The sequence below is a fragment of the Lissotriton vulgaris genome, chromosome 7 (assembly GCF_964263255.1).
Source record: "Lissotriton vulgaris chromosome 7, aLisVul1.2, whole genome shotgun sequence".
Taxonomy (NCBI): Eukaryota; Metazoa; Chordata; class Amphibia; order Caudata; family Salamandridae; genus Lissotriton; species Lissotriton vulgaris.
In genome coordinates, this window is record NC_141695.1 from 1,662,794,077 (window position 1) to 1,662,813,552 (window position 19,476).

General features: G+C 47.4%; 1 protein-coding gene across 1 annotated transcript in view; it reads right to left on the reverse strand.

Moving 5' to 3' along the window:
* Positions 1–391: 391 nt before the first annotated feature.
* Positions 392–19,476, reverse strand: part of EFCAB8 (EF-hand calcium binding domain 8) — a 1,673,324-nt gene continuing 1,654,239 nt past the window's right edge. Inside the window, exon 23 of the mRNA XM_086932659.1 lies at positions 392–625. Within this exon, the coding sequence (XP_086788785.1) occupies positions 392–625 (234 nt within the window). The remainder of the gene's footprint in view (positions 626–19,476) is intronic.

Here is a 19,476-nt window from a genome sequence, read left to right on the forward strand (position 1 = left end):
GGCAATTAATTATAGTACTGTGGTGTAATATAATATGCACACATTTAATTAAATTGAACAAAACAAAGGATGTAAGAACTTTTAACATCAAATAAAACTTATCACTTTCAAAAACAATGTTTTCAGGACACTATCATTCTCTCAGGATGCATTAATATGATCAAATGCCTCATGCCTTATGTTTTTTAGAGCAAAAAAGTAAATTTTACGGAGACTTGTTACGGTATATTCTATTCAACAGCCACACTTGTAAAATCATTTTGTACTGGTTGAAAAAACACAGAATTACTTAAAGCTCATATACTGTGCTGTCCTCTGACTTATTTTTACCATATTATACAGCTGCATTACTTTTGCCTAAGATGTAGTTCATTTAACAAGCTTCACTTCTTCATAGGGAGGCAGGTGCAGGGGAGCTGCAGGAAGAGGACGTCTGGCTTGCTTTCCACGCATTCTTAACAGGATGCCCAAAAATGTCAGAAAGTGACTTCTTGCCTGGCATTAGGATTTTTTTCTGATTATCGACTTGAGTTTGAAGCATCTGTGTTTCCAGTACTGCTTCAGGAACTTGTGGCTGACAAATATTTTGCAAGTCTGAGATATTTATTGAGCTATAGATCCGTGGCTAGGTAAAAGAAACAAACATAAGATATAGTTGGAACCGAAAACAACATTACTAGCAAGTTTGTTTAGTGTTTTGTTAGACAAGTGATGGCTTAATAAAGGCCTTGATAAAACCTTGAACTACTTTACGTGCTATAATCTGGATACATGGCCTCCAGATTTAAAAAGTCTGCATTTTACAAGCTAAACTCCGATGTCTTAATAATAATAATATGTAACTTCTACTGGATTTCACAATCATAAACTTTCCATTCTACTTATGTTTTACTTTTAACAAGCATTTTTGATCTTTATGGTGTCCCCCATTTTGTAAATTTTCTTCAAACCCTGAAACAGGGTGTCACATCAAAAGAAGAGACAAAGTAAACTTTGCAAATACATTACAGCGACATAGGGTTAATAGTAACACATTGCCTATTTTTTTTAACTTTTCACCAGTAAACTCACATACATGGTTTTCCTGTCCCTAGCTGTAATAGACTCTGTACCTGTGATCCTACCCCCCCCCCATCGACATGTACTTGCCAATCCTACCTATACCCAAACGACATTCATCTGGCAGACCTATGCTTCAAGCACCATCCCTACTATTGTTGCTTATATATTACTGGATGCTATTACGATTGTTACTATCAGTATTGATTATACTTCAAATACGGCATGACTCTACAAATAATGGTCTCACTATTAATACTAGCTGTACGACTACAAATATCACTACAGGAACGACTACCAGTTCTACCTATTTGTTTACTACTTACTGGTCCCACTTAAACCTAACCCCCCTACTACTACATTTACCTCTATTAGAAATGCTACAAGCATTGTGAGAACTACAAGCATTACTAATACCATGAGTGGTTCTGTCACTGGTAGTTATATCACGTGCTATTGTTAAATTACTGATAAAACTGTCCATAATACTACAACTGATAGTAATAGCCACAGTTGTAGTATTTGCGTTATTACAATAGTAGTATCAATGGCAGTAATAGTGGTATTGGTAATACCAGTAGCATTTATAAGTTGAAGCAGTAGCAATAGTAGCACCAGAGGTAACAGTGGTGATGCCAGTAGACACAGCAGTATAAGTAAAATTCACATTACATAACAGCTGAAGACTCAATAACTGGAGTAAGATAATGGTAACACAGGATGTAGTTTCGGTAGGTTTATTTGGGATAACAGGAATAGCAGAATAGAAGTAGTATTTGGGGCAGTGCTTTGTAAATTACAGGTACTCCGATGTAGGTTGGTAGAAGTACGTTATTACATGATTCAACCAGAGACAGTAGAGGTCGAGGGGCTCAAGAACCATTGTTAATACTCACTGCGTATTCCGTGGAATGCTCGGTCCTAAATTCTATATTATATCATATCACACACACACACAGGATGGTATTCCCTAAGGTACATGATTATTGGTGCAAAAGCTTGCATCACAACACAGCCCCTCCCAAACCTTTGAGAACACACCTTAACTTATCAAACAAAATAATATTTGATGAAAGAAATGAATGAATAGGGACAGAAAACATATATATATACAACACAATACCACAATGACAGGCTCAAATGAACTGTCAATGTCTAACATTAAAGAGTAATACTCAACACCTAGGGCTACAAATGTATGTGAGGATTATTCACACACAATCATCATTATAATTAACTAAATATTTAATCATTATTCACAAACCTGCCAAACCTACCATACCTTTTAGTCTTTTGAGTCCAGGAACTGGGTTGTTAACAACTGTGCCTTCCTTTCCATCAAGTTCTTCACTGCCATCATGAGGATCAATCTCTTCCTGCCCATTACTATGTGGCATGAGTATTGGTAATAGCATATATCCAGGAACCAATCAAACCTGATTTTAATAATTTTATAAGGTTTGTCCAATAAATGATTGGAGCTTTCTGGGCCATCCTTCCTCTTGCACAGACAACTACAACTCAGTTGCCATGTCTTGCCATCACTAAGTACAGAATTCATTACAGAACACATTCTCAACTTTTCACAATTAGAAAGACAAAAATGCGGCTGACCAAAGGCTCAGTACCTCAATTTCCTAAGTGAACAAATTCATAAAATGTCTGTGCAAACACATCCGGAGTACGCCGCACTTTTACTCCACACAATCAGAATGTATTCAGTACAAGCCCGGGTGTCAAAAGTTGTGAACATGTTCAGCATACCACAGTTTTTTCAAGCTGATCAGTTCGTCTGGACAGGACCCAACTAATAACTTTGCCTTTATACTTCAGGATATAATAAAAGACAATCCAAAGACCAGAGTAGCAGCCAAGATTCCTTATAAGTTTTGAAGTTCGCGGACTCTGTACCAGTCCCTCATTCGGACTCCCAAACTTCTCAACTTTTAATGGTTGTGTGAATCTGCTTTCGGTCTTTTTTAAAATTTCAGATTTTCCTAACCTGACCTAATCAACCACATTTATACTTACAGCCTTGCTGTTATGTTTAAGATCATAATTGCTATGTAAATTGCTTTGGTATATTCTAATCCCAACCTGACTACTTCAGGTGACCAATCTACCTCCCTAGATTTAGGCATCAAGCTCCGGTTGTCCTTCAACAATGGTTTTTACGGCTCATAAGGTCGAAAGGACAACAACTAGTAGAAACACAAGGAACACAACGTGCCCACAACATGTGTAATAACTTTTTCTTTCACCCTAACTTAATGTTCTTGGCCAGCTGAATCATTCTCTTAGTAACTCTATTGAACTGTTTCACTGCACCATTCCCAGCAGAATGTTAAATTGAAGTAGTTTTATGCACCTTTGTAAGATTTTGGACAGAAATTGTGAATCACTGACAAAGACTTTCGGTAACCCCGCCTTCAGAAGTATTTTCCCAAGAAATTTCACTATAGAAATAGACTCAGCTTTATGTGCAATCTCAATTTCCAGCCATTTTGAAAAATAGTCCATTATGACAATGAGATATTTCTGTTCATCACCTTCAAGAATTGTTCCTGTAACATCAATACCTATTCTCTTCAATGGCATACTGTGACTGTTAATGGGGCATTATAGTGGTCTTCAGTTGGTGTGAGATTTGTCAGAATGATCACAAACAACACACTCCCTTACTTTCTTCTCAATTGTCATATCCAAACCACTTTTAGTTTTGAGACTTCTTTAATTCTTTATGTGGGCAAAATGTCTTATAGAAGGCCGCCGTATAGCCATCCGGTCCTGGGGATTTCCCCACTTTAAGGCGGGATATCGCCGAAATGACCTCCTCTAGGCCTATGGGCCGATCCAGGAAGTCCGCTTGCGCCTGGTTTAGGGAGGGAAGCGCCGAGCCTCGCAGATAGTCCAGTCCGGCCTCCGGGTCGAGGCAGTCTGCATCATAGAGGGCGGCGTAAAATTTACCGAAGGCCGCCGCTATGGCCGCGTCCTCCGTGACCTGGGTGCCTCGAGCGGATTGGAGGGAGCGTACCTGCTGCCTCTGAGTCTGTGCCCGTAGCCTACTCGCTAAGAGTTTCCCACAGCGGTCACCCCCGGTGTAGTATGCGTGCTTGAGGCGCATGGCAGCGTATTCAGCCACATCTTGGTCTAGGGCAGCCAGCATCTTCCTTTCGGTGCACAACTGGCGCCACGCCCGCGCGGCCCCGGTGCATCTGCTCCTGTTCAGCCACCCGTTGAGTGAGTTCGGCTCTCTTCAGTGCTCTTTCCCTATTGTTAGCGGCGGCGATTGCTATGATCTCACCGCGGAGGACCGCCTTGAGTGCCGCCCACTGTGTGGTTTTAGTCATGTCTCCATTCGCGTTGTGTGTCAAGAATTGAGCGATTGCGGCTTTGAGTCTGCCTTGTGTGTCTGGGACCTGCAGAAGCCCGTCCCGAAGCCGCCAGTGTCGCTGAGGTGTCGGCGTGGGCTCCACTTGAAAAGTCGCCACCACTGGTGAATGGTCAGACAATGAGGCCGGAAGTATCTCTACGTCCTTAGCTTGTGCCGTCAGCTGGAGTGAGCACAAAAAATAGTCCAACCTCGCGTAGGTCTTGCGGGCCGCTGAATAGTATGTGTAAGCTGTCGTATGTGGATGGGAGTGTCTCCATAGGTTAGTGAGGCCTAGATCTGCAATATGTGTATGTCCTGATGTCGAGAGTGCCCCAACCTGCCCGAGCCTCTGACCCGAGCGGTCTGCTGTGTTGTGGAACACTAGGTTGAGATCTCCACCAAGTAGTAAGTGCGGGTGCGCGGTGGCTGTGGCCGCCTCTAGTGCTGTGTGTAAGAACCTTTCCTGGCCTTCGTTCGGCGCGTAAACAGAGCCCACCAGTAATGTTTGGCCCGCAACCTGAAAACTGTGGACGAGAAGCCACCCCTTGATCTCAGCCTCTTTCTGTATGACCCTCCCATCAAAGGACTTGGCTACTAATATTGCTACCCCAGCTACCTTTTTCTGAGTGGATGAGAAAAACTGCCAAGGGAAGGAGTGCGACTTAAGTCTGTGATGGTCTTTAGATACAAGGTGTGTCTCCTGTAGGAGGCAAATGTCAGCTTTCGAGTGTTCCAGGAAGGACAGAATCGCCTTGCGCTTGACTGGGTTGTTGAGGCCCCGCACATTAAGTGAAAGTATCGTCAAGTGGCGTGTCATGGCGGGCGCAGTGTGGAAGGAGCTAAGCCCAGCACCTGGGCTGCGGGCGTGAGTTGTAGGACAATACCTCGCTCGACGCAGGTTTGTCTGCCAACCCCATCTGCAAGGTCAAAATCCCCTGGACAAGGAGAGCCCCCCCCCCTCCCTCCCCCCTCTCAACTCCCCCCCAACCCAAACATTCGCAACACCCCCCTCCCAGCCCGCCCCCCATCCCTTCGTCCCAACCATGAAAAGATTTCGGTCAAACATAGTCCCAGGTCCAGTTAGTAGTCCATTGGACCTGTGGTAAGGTATATCCTCGGTGTGTAGGCAATGGCAACGGTGTGTTTGAACAGATCTGTCCCCCATCCACCGTCGTAGATGAAGTATTAGGGTCTCAGTCGGGGAAGTGTGTGGAGTCCAAAACCTCTGCTCCCGCCGCCGGCTCAAACGGTCCCGGCCTCACCGTACTCCTCTGGGCCATAACTCCATCAGTCTGGAGGTCAGCTGTTGTCCGGTTTCACCAAGCCCTGAGCTATTGTTTCCACTGCAGCTCGTTGACCTTCCTCAATCTCCGTCGCTGCGGGGCGCCTCGGTCTGCGACGACGCCGTTGCTGCTTCCATCGCCCGGATGTTTCCTCACTGGCAGCACCTTCCCCCGTGGGGCCCTCGTCCACCGCCGGTTCCTCAATGCCCAGCAGACTGCAGGCCTCTCTGAGGGAGCGCAGTTGGTGAAGGTTGTTGCCTAGCCTGAACACCAGGCGGAAGGGGTGCCCACATCTGTAGGAAATATTGCGCTTTCGCAATTCCGCCGTGACTGGCCGAAAGGTGCGTCACTTCTCCAAGGGAAGAGCAGCGAGGTCTTGGTACAGAGTCGGGGAATGTGTGCCATAGGTGACCGGTGCCATCTGGCGCGCTTTGTTAAGGATCTCTTCTTTTGTTCTAAAGTCCTGCACACAGACCAGAATGTCCGCTGGGTGGGCCGCATTAGTTCTAGGCGGGCCCGTCTGGTGGGCCCGGTCCAGTCGCAGGGGGGAGTCCGCCGGCCGGCCCAGAATGTGGTTGAACAGTCCCTGAGTGAATTGAAAGAGATCTTCCGTGTCGGGGGACTGCTTTACTCCCCTAATCCTGATGTTGTGCCGCCGGGAGCGGTTCTCCAAGTCCTCAGCATGAGTTTGGAGGTCTACCTGTTGGTCATGTATGCGCACTAACTCCTGCCTTAGCGCCTCCAGCTCCGCATCCCGCACGTCACTTTTGGTTTCCAAATCCGCCATCCTCTCTCCAATGGCGTCGGTATCTCGGCGCACCTCCTTTATTTCCTCCTGGAGTTCCTTCTTTAAGGCGTGGATGTCCTCTCGTAGACCGGTAAAGAGGGACTCCAAAAAGGACCGCGTGACAGGGCCCTCGGGATCCGTCTTTCCCAAGGACGGAGAGTCTGAGGCCTTCTTCTCGGCGCCAACCCGGTGACTGGTCGTTGTGGCGTCTGTCCGTTTCCCCATCGTGCTAGGGGTGAAGAGCTCCTTTATGGTGCGGTCTTTCCGGGGTCTCCCGGTGGACATGTCCCTTTTAGTCCCCCCCCAGCGCACCGATCAGCCGCCACCAGTGTCGGCAGCCTGTGAGTCTCAAAACCTCGAGTGTGCCAAGGCCCCACAGTGCCAGGCAAGCAGGCGGCCCAGGGACTAATGAGCCGTATGGGAGGGCAAGGAACAGGACCGGGTCCAGTCACAAAATGGCGGTCTATCGCCGAGGAGCCCGGACGGCCACGAGGCAGCGAGCCACTGCTTGGGCAGAAGGAGCTCCAGGCGTAGGGGGCCCCGCGATCACAACACCCACGTGGGATCCCTATTCGGCCTCTATCAACCTGCTATTGGCCTCTGAGCAGTTGGGGCCTCCGCTGCCCGTCGTCTGTTCCACAGCCTGGGCCGGTGTATGGCCCCGCACCTGTCCCTGGTGGGTGCCGTACAGCAGTACCAGGGCCGCAGAGGAGGACCAAGTGGCGGTGAGCGAGGGGCCAGGCCTGGATGATGCACGTTCTAGGTCACGGCGCTGTGTCCTACAAAATGGCGACCTCCTGTGACTTCCTATCACCGCCGGGGCCAAGAGTGAATGTAGGGGCCCTGCACCGTGTGAGGGGGTCCGGCGCTACCACAGGTCCTCCCCCGCCGTCCCCGCTCTGCAGACTCTGTCCCGCTGGCCGCTGGGAGGCTGTTTGTCCACCCCTCGCTCCTCACCTCGGACCGCAAGTCGGTCCCACCAGGCGCCGCCACTCGCTCCGCTGGTGTTCACCGGCAGCTTCGGTAGTATTCAGGGCTGGGGTAGCTCTGTTGTCATGGAGGGACAGCAGGTCCGCAGAAGCCCCCGTCAAGGAACTGCGGGAGGCCTCGCGCACCGCTGCGCGGGTCGGACCTGCCGTCACCACAGCCGCCCGCTTGTTGTGCTTCAGAGGCGGCCTCCGGGCTCCGCCCACCACAGCCTCGTTCCCGCCGCTCCGCTCTCTCCAGGCCCCAACGGCCGCCTCAATGCTGGGTAGGCCCGACGGGAATTGGGCGCCGCCGGTCTTCAGCGCCGACTGTCAGCGCCACTGCCGCAGTAGTGTCGGTTCCGGGTACCCCAGGAAACCACTCGGGCCGGGATGGATGCTATATTAGTGCTATAATACGGCGGCCGGCGGCGGGAGCTCGGCAAAGCACGTCTGCTCACACCGCCATCTTGGCCACGCCCCCCCCTAGAAATTGCTTTTAAACACAAACTGCTAATTGCCACAAGAAACAGACTAATGCTCAAGTAACGACCAAAGAAGCTGAGTACCTGCACGGTAACGAACCGACGACAGCCGCAAACCCGACGGGACCCGCTGAACGCCACCACCGTGACCCGGACGCAGTAACAATCGATCCCGGAACCGGAAAGGAATGCGAAGCGTTCTTGGAATGGAAGGGAGGGACTAAATGCCGGGGAAGGCGCTCATACGCATGCTCAGATCGTCGCGCATGCGCAGCGTGCCTTGCCAACCAACTGGTTGCTGTTCTTGCCAACCACGACCCCGGCTGCAAGCACGACAATTGGTGGTTGAAGTTAAAGCATCAGTTGCATGGAAGAATACATTGTTGACCTGTCAAGGGGGTTCTCTAGAATTGTATCATTATTAGATTGAGAGATTATATGCCTGCTAGATCGCTGTAACTCGCCTGCTTCTGAGGGGTCCTTGTTATGTGTGGATTTGTTCTTAGGAGACATTATTTTCCACCTTGGTTCTTGAACTCTGGGGCCATCTGCCAATTACTTTACAGCAGATAGAAAACCATTTTATCTTCAGAAGTCTAAAAACCCTTTTTATTCGTGTAGACATTGAATATGTTAGATTTCCATTCATTCCGCTATCGTTTGTGTTTTAGCACCATGACGTTGTCAGGTGATGCCACGCTCTATAAATACTCACTCACTCTAATTTGCATGTTATGCGAATACACCCTCTCGTCAAGTTGACAATCCTACCAAAAAACATGGCACATGTTATGTCTTAAAGCAATTGCCACGTGACCTCTTACCAATAGCTCCCTGCCGCCCTGCAGTGATCCCTCCTTCTAGCAGCTCCCTTGTTCAGATTATGAATATTTCTTTTATAAACATGCAACACGTACAAACCAATTGAGGCAAATCGTCAAGGAGGGCGGTATGGTTGCATATGAATCTAAAATATCCCATGCTATCTGAATAGTATGAATAGCAGTAAGTACACTGATGGCAGCATATGTGAGGAAATTAAAGGGTAAGATGCCCAAGTTTCTCCGACATATTGTTATACTGCCAACATAAATATCATAAGATTGCTAAAATGTGTAAGAAAAGGCCATGGTCAGATGCAGGATCTACCATGGTGGGAGACTTGTACACACATGGATTGATGCTAGGAAGGTATTCCAGATGATGGGAGATAAATTCCTTGCGCCGGCGCAATGCACCTTCTGTGCATACCAGTTTGGTATGCTGGGTATGCATCAATTCAAATTATTTAGAAGAAATGCAAGGAGCATAATATCAAATTAAGCTGATCATTTTTAATTTCCTTCTGATGTAAATGATTTCTAGCCAACACCTACTTTGCGATTACAGATCATTTCTCCAGGGCCACAATTTATCGTAAATCATTCTCTAAATACAGATAGTATAATGAATACACTTGTTTTAAAAGATATTTCTTTACACGGATAGATTATTATTGTAATCCTAACAACCTCGGCTGACGAAAAAAGTTATATTAACTCCATCTCTCATGTGAAATCAATGCGTGAAACTCAAACACTAACAGTTCTTGGAGTAACTAGTCTAGACTTTTTCCAGTTAATTAAGCCACCTAAGGAACATGATTGAACCTTTACAAATTATACTATAGAGGAAAAAGTATTCATAAACATTTTATATTAATTGAGTTTTATTCAATAAACCCCCCACATCATCACTTGAAGACACATTCGAAGTTAATTCGCAGGATGAATTGTCCCAATTATTTACATTATTCTACCCTCTTCTCCATTTTATCTAATCATCACCAAACACTTAGCTCGTCACATTCATCAATATCTTAATTGCATTCCCCATTCAGCAAGACCGGACCACTTGCTGTTGTACTGGTTAAGTTTATGGTTTACTGAAGAAAGGTTAGTCAGCTACCTGATAACATAAATATCTAATATGAGGCAGATTGCAATACTGGTTGTAATCTGTATGTTAAGATGTAAATGAAAAACTAATGAGGAACTATGAAAAACAAGCAGAAAGTAACTGGGGGTTAAGCAACTTCAGTAGCACTTTTCCCACTGCAGCATCAGTCTCACATCAGCATCCAAGAAGTGATGCTCGCAGAAGGTCCATTAGGAATTCCTGGTATCCGCCTTTCATATGCTGACCAGTAGCACAGTGGCTGTGAATGCCTCTGTGGAGCCCCTCAACATTGGTAAGTGAGCAGTTACTTTCCTGGGTAGTTTTCTGTCTGTATAATGCCAGGCAAGGCGACATTGATGAAGTCTATGAGCCATCTTTGGGGCCTATTGCACCACACTTGGCCATACTGGGACTTTCTGACGACCACCAACATCTGCGTTGTAAATCTAAGTGTCCTTGTCCTTTCAATACAGTTGCAAAGGAACCTTTTAATATCCAGTACATAGAGCGCTCTATCTGTCTTATTTGTGGTGAGTTTAAGTACCCTGGTTAAGGATACAGTCTCTATGAGCTAAAACTAGGACCCCACCATGACCATGAACTTTAGGGTTGTTCGCAGAGTGCCCCTGCTTGGGTGAATTTTGATTTATGGATCTTGGGAGGAGAACACTTAACTCTCTCCTGACTTCTTGGATCAGGTGGAAGCCACTAGCAACGCTGTGTTGCATGTATGAAGCTTGGAATCACAGCCATGCATCAACTGTCCAGCATGCCAACAGTTTGTTAAATTCTAACACTGTCTAACACTCTCAACCATTGGAAAGAAATACAGTGAACCATTCAGAAAGCCCAAGAACACAGGTTGAAGAAAGAGTTTCCAAGACGGGCATCAACGTATAACAGGTTATTGTCACCACTTACACTCTTCTGGTTGTATTTTGCAGTTCCCAAATGTTCCAAGGCCAGCAGATACAACAACTGTTGTACTGGAGAGAGACCGGTCTCAGAGTTCAGCACCTCTATCAATTCTGATTATAGGCAACATTGGTAGAGCCAATACTGCCAATTAGCCAGCAGCTCCAAGCACTGCTCAGTCAGGGCCATGGACTAGAACTGTAGGAGCCAGGCTGAGAGTTTGAGAGATGCTGGATCATCGTGTAGAATCCAAACAATGCACATTTTCAGCAGACTGGCTTCTATCATCCAAAAGCAAAGCTGCCTAAATGTGCACAGGAATTTGACAAAGCATGTTTGCATTTCTCAACTAGAAGCCCCAAAGTTAATTTGTCGATTGTAGTCTAACCATCTCTGCACCTGCCAGTGCAGCATCTCAGTCGATGGGAATGTACAGAGACACAGTTCTAGGTAAACAGAGAGGGCTTCCCATAGTGACCCTTACTTCAGAACCATGGAGATGACAGCACAGAATCTGCTATCCATTGTGGAAATTACTATTATCGGATGCCACCAAGCAAGCAGTTTTACAGCAGCTTATGATCTACCTCCCACTCAATTAACTCGGACTTTCACGTGCTGAGACCATCCAACTGGTGTTCTTTATTTATTTATTTATTTATTTATTTATGCGATTTTTAAAGCGCTGCAATTACCCATAGGTGTCTCGGCGCTGTGAACTAAATCTGATACCAGTAATGTAAATCTCTAAGGCAGTATTTTGTGTGTTTTATGAACAATCAGGTCATTGAGAAAACAACCATGTCTTTAGTTGCTTTCTGAAGATGATCAGCGTTGGACTGGATTTTATGCTAAAAGGAAGGGAGTTCCATAATTTTGCAGCTGCGATGGTGAAACGTCTGTCTCCCCAGTTAACTTTCCTTGTTCTGGGTATATGAAGCAGATGAGCAGTATTGGAACGAAGCGTTCTGGGGGTTGATAGAGGCTTGAATGAACTCCTAAGAAATTTGGGTCCCATATTGTTTATTGCCTTGTAGACGATACAAAGGGTCTTGCTGGTGTCATGTTGACAGAGAAATGTTCTGTTTGGCAGCCCATGTCCTTTGCTAGATCAACTAGTAGGTCCTGTATTGCTTCGAAATGTAGGACATTGTTCTAGAATTGCCTGGCATTATCAGCACTATTCTTTCATTGACTTGTGCCTGGGATGGTTACAGACCCTATTTGACTCCCTGCAGCTCCTGCAGGTTGATGTGTAGCTTTTTTCCCGGCACTTTACATAGTACTCCAGTGGTGATCCCAACATTCGAGGGAAGCATTTGTAATCAGATGCAAAGGGCATGAAAGCATGCTAGTCATGCGATGATATGAGAGAGCCACCACCCTGGGGAAAGTTTCAGTAGGCCCATCACCTGAACCTCATCCACCTACCTCCATTGTGGGTGATACCGCAGCTCCGCCGGACGACCGCAATAATGCGTGTTTTTCCTGTCCAGGCCCCGCGGAACCGTTCATAAACACAGCGATCATGTGTATGTACATCAAGGGCGCAACATGACGGAGTGTAATATTGTGATTCTGTGAGAAAGCGGCAGTGGACGACGAAAACTCGGCACTCACCAGCCGGCGGCTGCAGTGAAGATGGCGGCCGGACCCGGAGCCGTCCCGAACATGGAACGGAAGCATCGGTAAGGGCACCAGAGGTTGGCGTGAGAGTGCGACTGCGGTGGCGAGGCTAACTTTTGGCTGCAGACGTCAGCGCGAACATAGTTGCTGCCAGTGATAAGTTTCCCCACGCCGATAGCCTGACAATCGGATCAAACTGCGGCGTAATCAAAATGGCGGCGCCCTAGTGGATTACCGTTATGACTGCTGAAGCTGGTGGTATTTGACACAGGAACTACACGTAAATGCGGTAGAGTTCGCCGCTGGTCGGGACAACAGAAGAATACATGAAGCAACCTGCGGTCGCCGCCTGAAGCGTGCGCTACCATACACCTACCACTAATGCGGGCACGAGCGCTGGTGTGTGGGACCCCCACGGAGCTGTGGAGATGGGTGCTTCTAAGGAAAGCTGGTGCAGGTCACTGGGCGCAGTAACGCACTACCATCAAGACATCAAAGACATGCAGCCCTGCCGTGCGCTTGAATTAGCGCGGAACGACGAAATTCACGGTAAATGGGTGGCGGACGGACAGTGACTGCGCCACCGCCGAGGAGTGATAAAGCGCCACAATTATCACGCTGAGCTGCCGGCCTGCGGGACAAGTAGGGGTCTAAATGTCGACTAGGGAGTGAGATCATGGCCTGATCAATCGGGACACAGGAAATACTACACAAACCACGTCGTGGATATCTGCAACACACACCAGCTGCCATTGGGAGAGGTAGGCGGCCCCGTGGTGGTGCGATATACCAGTGTGAGCCGAGTGGTGTGTGATTCGGCGGGAAACCTGTTGGGTCCCCTACAGCGCCGAGGTGCAAGGGCTCGAAGTCTGTCAAAAATCGGACTCAAACCTGCGTGAACCATCGTGTACCTACTAGAACTTTGGGTGAACTGCCACTAACCACGACAATGGGGAACTGACACGCTGTAGTGCTCGCCGAACCCACTGGCTGCATATCTCACGTTAAAAAAAGGCGCAGAGACCGGCGACACAGTGATCCCAGCCCAAGAGTACTACACTCAGTAACAGGCCACCACGCAGCCAACACGGCGCCATCAGACAGAGTAACCAGATCCTCGCTCCAAGCTGCACAGTTGAAGCGCCCGCTTCTGGCTAAGATGGGCAAGCCTGATAAACAGCAGCAGAAGATTTCCTTCGAAAGCAAGAAAGTGCCTAAACCCACGGTACAGATGGCTGACGGTGATGTTCCGACTGACCTGGCGACTAACGCTAACAAGGAGAAAATACTGCTGGCCATACAGGCGAACCTACAGGACATTAATGGCAAACTAGACAATTTGACATGCAGGATGGATGGCATGTCTGCGAAACTAGACAAACATGGCGAAAGGTTGGACACGGCCGAAAACAGGATATCTGCGGTGGAGGATGAATCACGTGCGACTTCCACTAAGTGCACCGGCATGGAACGCGTCTTAGAAGTGATCAAGACGAAGGAGGAGGAGTTGGAAGCGCGTTCTAGGCGTAACAATGTACGCATCACGGGCCTGCCGGAATCGACCAACACCGGCCGCATGGAGGTCTACATAGAGCAGTTGTGCAAGGATATATTTGGCGAGGAGGCGTTCTCTCCAATCTTCATCGTGGAGCGAGCGCACAGATCCCTAGCACCGCGACCGCCGCCGGGAGCTACACCACTTCCCATAGTGGCGAGGATTCTAAACTACAGTGACAGAGACACCATTCTACGACTAGACCGCGAAAAGGGAACGATTAATCATCAGGGGAATACCTTTGAATTTTATCCGGATCACACTGTCGCTGTCCAACAAGCGAGGAAGGAATTTCCATCTGCGAAGGCCAAACTCAGAAAACTAAACATCAACTACTCTATGCTGTACCCGGCCAGACTGCGGGTGTCTTGGAAGGGTAAACCAGTGCTGTTGTCCACACCAAAAGCTGCACAAGAATTTGTAAAAAAAGTGCAACAGCAGACTAAAGCGAAAGAACGTGAGGAGCAACACCTAGATTCGGACTGAAGGTGAGAGATGTTTGGATTGCACCCCTTCAAGATCTGCGGTAAGATGTTGGATGCTTAGTGTGTGAAGTTCTGCTCCCGATGGTGGGAATAACAATGACTCCGTTGTGAGGCCCCGGATTTATTATCCAGGACCACAACCAGCGGCCAGAACTGCCTACTTGGACAGATTGCTGTGCTTCTGATCTTAAACTTTAATTGCTAACGTGTGGGGACACTGAGACTAACAGCACTTGGAACTAATCAGGTACACTGCCATGTAAACCGAGGTGCCCGCAAGCTCATGTCTGTGATAGCACTGTGCCTTAATCTTAAATCACAAGGGGCCCATTTTTGTCACACATTGCACGAAATATTGCAACACTACCTTATAGACCTAGGGTGTTTCTGATTTCACGGGGTCCGGCACTGCTGGAGTAAGGGCCGAACTGGCCAATTGGACTAAACACACCCCCCTGAGATTGACATTTTTGGACCATGATTGTCTCATATTGCAGTGTTAATGGTTGTCATTCCAGTGCATTCCATGGGCCGTTGTCCATCCTTGTGCTGGAACATTGATGGGCAGGAACACTCGCACTGGTGGCCTGGAATACACAAGGGGCTCATTGTTGTTCTCCTACATAAGGTGCTGCGAGTGGGTAAATGTAGACTGCGATCATACATGCAAATGTGTTGCACGCTATTGTCCATAATGCAGGCCAGCCCTCTCTGCTTGGCGGTCGCGCACTGCCGTGCCCATTCAGTATGTCGACTACTGCCGCTGTTAACAATTTGCGCCAGAACACTTGTGGACTGCAGGTGGGACCGGGGTAGATGGACGGAGCACGCATGTGTGAATCGTATAATATGCGAGTCGTCCGCACCCATTTAGTTGGGTGTAGAGATGTGCCCCAGGCGGACCTCCAAAAGGGTAATCCCCACAAAAGTTGTTTGTATTTGGCTATCTACAGAGGGATGTTTAAAAAGGGAGAATGGCTTCGGCAGAGTGTTGCTGGAGTGGGAGGGGGGCCTAGGGGAATTGTTCATGTTTTGAGACCAAAGCAACTACTACATGTTTACTTACAAGGTGTTGGGAGGCGACGGATTGATCGGGAGCACTTGACCTTAACTGTGGAAAAAAGATTGAGCTCTGTGTATGCTTACTGTCTGTTAATAAGATGTTTCCCTCGAGCTTATAGATGGCTCAGGTAGCTGGAGGTACTGGTAGAAATCATGTTAAATTCCTCACGTGGAATATACGAGGTTTCACACAGCCGAAAAAAATAAGACAGGTGTTTGCCTACTTAAATAGATGGGAAGTGGATATTGCTGTGCTACAGGAGACACATATCGCACCTAACGCACACAAACAGATAGGAGGGCGCTGGTCAGAGTCCTCGTACATGGCTACTTACTCCTCTTATTCAAGAGGAGTGATCACGCTAATCCGTAAAGGAGTGAACTTCACAGTACATCGTGTTATCAGCGATCCCAATGGGAGATATGTTATTGTGTCAGGCACACTACGTGGTCAACGGGTAACGCTCCTCAATGTGTACGGTCCAAATATAGATGCCCCTGAATTTTTTCAGGAATTATGGGGTCATCTCCAAACGCTCGCAAACTCATACATCATTTGTGGGGGGGACTGGAATGTGACGGTGGAAGAGGGGGTGGACCGTTCATTGCATTCATCAGAACCACATAAGCAAGCCAGGGCGAAACTCCTTCATATGATCACAGAACTATAGTTGACAGACATCTGGAGGCACAATTTCCCTGCTAAACCAGGAGCTACACACATATCAGCGATCCACCAGAGCTGGTCACGCCTGGACTACTGGCTGGGCACAGACAACATTGCACTATGGACACGAGAGCTACAGGTTCTACCCAGAACACTTTCGGATCACAACCCTGTGTTGTTAACCCTAGTGATCCCAAATTACACTACACCCCCTTTTCACTGGAGGTTTAACTCCCGCGCTCTCACAGACACAGTCTATGCAGACACCATACACAAAGCGATCAAAGACTACTTTCACTTAAACGAACCAGTGGTGGAAGATCCAGGGCTACTGTGGGAAGCATTCAAGGCCACAATACGGGGAGTGTGTATGAGCACCACGATAGGCATCTTAAAAGACATACGGAGGCAAATTACACATTGTGAGACACGTATGAGGGAACTGGAGACAGCCTATGAGGCCACTCAAGATATCACCCTTTTGGGAGAACTGAGAGAACTACACTCAGAACACCAGACATTTGTCGATGACAAAATTAAATACATAGACAAAAAACACACAGCCAGGTCGTATGGGGAGGGTGGCAGACCAGGCAGCGTTCTGGCGGCCAAAATATGTGAAGGTAAGGGGCACACGGCTATACTACGCGTTAAAGCTGATGATGGAACGATTCACACACAAGCCAAAGAAATTTTAACATGCTTTGCAGACGCATAAGAGGAGCTATACAGGTCACGACTGATTGCATCGACGGAAGACATTTTTCACTATCTAGAAAATGTGGCAATAGGGTGGCTATCGGATGGCCAGAGGGAAATATTAGCATCACCCATCACGGTAGAGGAAGTAACTGAGATAATCGGATCTCTCCCTAATGGGAAAGCACCAGGCCCTGACGGATACACAAATGAATTTTATAAACGATATGTGGATATCCTTGCCCCACACATGGTAGAAATGTATGGTGCAGCGTTTGACAGGTCGGAATTACCCCCAACACTGCGTGAAGCAGCCATTATCGCATTTTCAAACCTACCAAAGACCCAGAGGTATGCGACTCTTATAGGCCGCTTTCACTTATCAATGCAGACTCGAAAATATTGGCGAAATTGCTGGCTGTACGACTGAAACCACTGATGACGAATTTGGTCCTACCGGACCAAGCAGAGTTTATCTCTACACGTTCCACTTCACATAATACTAGATCATTGTTTGCCCTTTCGCATTATCTTCAACCATCCACGAGAGCAGTGGCGGTAATGCTAGATGCCGCCAAGGCTTTTGACTCTATCAAGTGGAAATATCTGATTGCTATTCTACAGAGAATGGGTTTCCCCAAACGCTTCGTACAGTGGGTATCACTAATGTATACCAAACCGTGTGCCCGAGTACGTATTAATGGTTACGTGTCAGACTTATTTCACATCCAACGTGGCACCAGGCAAGGATGTCCACTCTCACCTCTATTATTCGCTTTAGCACTCGAACCCCTGGCCCGCATAATACGACAGAATTACAAACCGTCAGCGCTACAGTTCCCATCCAGACCATTACATATCTCTCTGTACGCAGATGATATGCTACTATATGTCCGCGATCCCAACACACATTTAAATCAAATATTGCGTGAATTAATCAAATTTGGTGGACACCCGGGTCTGGCCATAAACTGGTCCAATTCCTCCATTATCCCACTGACAGATACGACAACTCCTCATGACACTGATTATCCCTTAGAGTGGCAGTCGGAACCTATAAGATATCTAGGCGTGATGTACCATAGGTATCCTGCAGTGGTTATCAAGGTAAAACTATGGGCCAGCAATATCCAAATTGGAAGATAAGATAACACGTTGGATACAACTGCCCTTGTCCTTAGCGGATTGTATAGCGATAGTGAAGATGAACATATTGCCTAAACTATTGTACCTCTTTAATAACATCCCTATTGCGCCTCCAGGCGAAGTGTTCCGCCGTATAAAATCGCTTGTACTAAAACTTATATGGGCTGGCAAACAGGCACGTGTGGACCTCCAAACACTAACACTTCCGTATATACTGGGAGGTTTCGGAGTGCCAGACTTCCTATTGTACTACTTATGCGCTCAAGCACAATACGCTGCATATTGGTACCACGAAATACCGTACCTCACACACACTGCTATTGAGGAAGGGGATACGTTGCCGATACCACTGACGGCGATCCTGTCACATGTACGACAGCCCCTACATGCTCAAGACATCAACACAGTTGACACCACCATTAAAGCATGGAGGAAATTGGGCCAATTGGCGCATAAGACACCATTATATGCACTCGCAATGCCTCTACATTACCATCAAGCACTATCGGTCACGAGCGAAAAAGTGGGAATGTCTCTGTTGCACCAAGTGGGCATTGGAAAAATGGGTGACCTGTTTCACGAGGGCTCATTTGTAAACACAGAGGACCTAACATATATCCACAATAAAACACCCATGTTTCAATTCACGCACTACAGATTGAAACGTGCTATGCAGGAACACTATCCAACGTTCCCTACTGAACCCGATAGCCTAGACACGCGGCAACTGATCATTACAACCCAAGATTTGTCACACCTGGGATCTAGATTGTACAACACAGCACAGGCTGAGATACCGCACACCACTGATAAGGCAAAAGCAAGATGGGACACGGTACTGGTAGAACCACTGTCGGAGAAAGAATGGCAGCAAACCTGTGCGTTAACACAAATACTCACTCCCAACAGCAATTTAAGAATTATCCATTACAAGTTTGTGCATCAGGCATACTACACACCTGTGCGAATGTACAAATTTGGACTGCAGGATAACGACAGGTGTAAGAGATGTAACGAAGAAGGCGCAGGGTTTGCACATTTAGCATGGTCCTGTCCTGCGGTCCATGATTATTGGACAGAAGTGGTAGCTGCGTTGTCCGCTATGATAGGGGTAGAGATAGAATGCACAATACGCACTTGCCTGCTGGGTATCGTACCACAACTCAAAGCCACCCGACGTAAATTTTGTGTAAAATCACTACTGTTAGCCAAGAGACAGATCGCAAAGTGCTGGCACAGCAGACAAGTGCCCAAAACATCTGTATGGTCGAAGGATATGTCAAGCTGTAGAGACAAGCTACAGACCTACGAAGAAGAACTGCCTGCAAAATCTAGGCCCAAGGACTTTTGGTGCTATCTCACAGACTATGTGCTAACACTGGATGCAGGTGATGAGGAATGACTCATGTACACATACTACTATATAGGAAT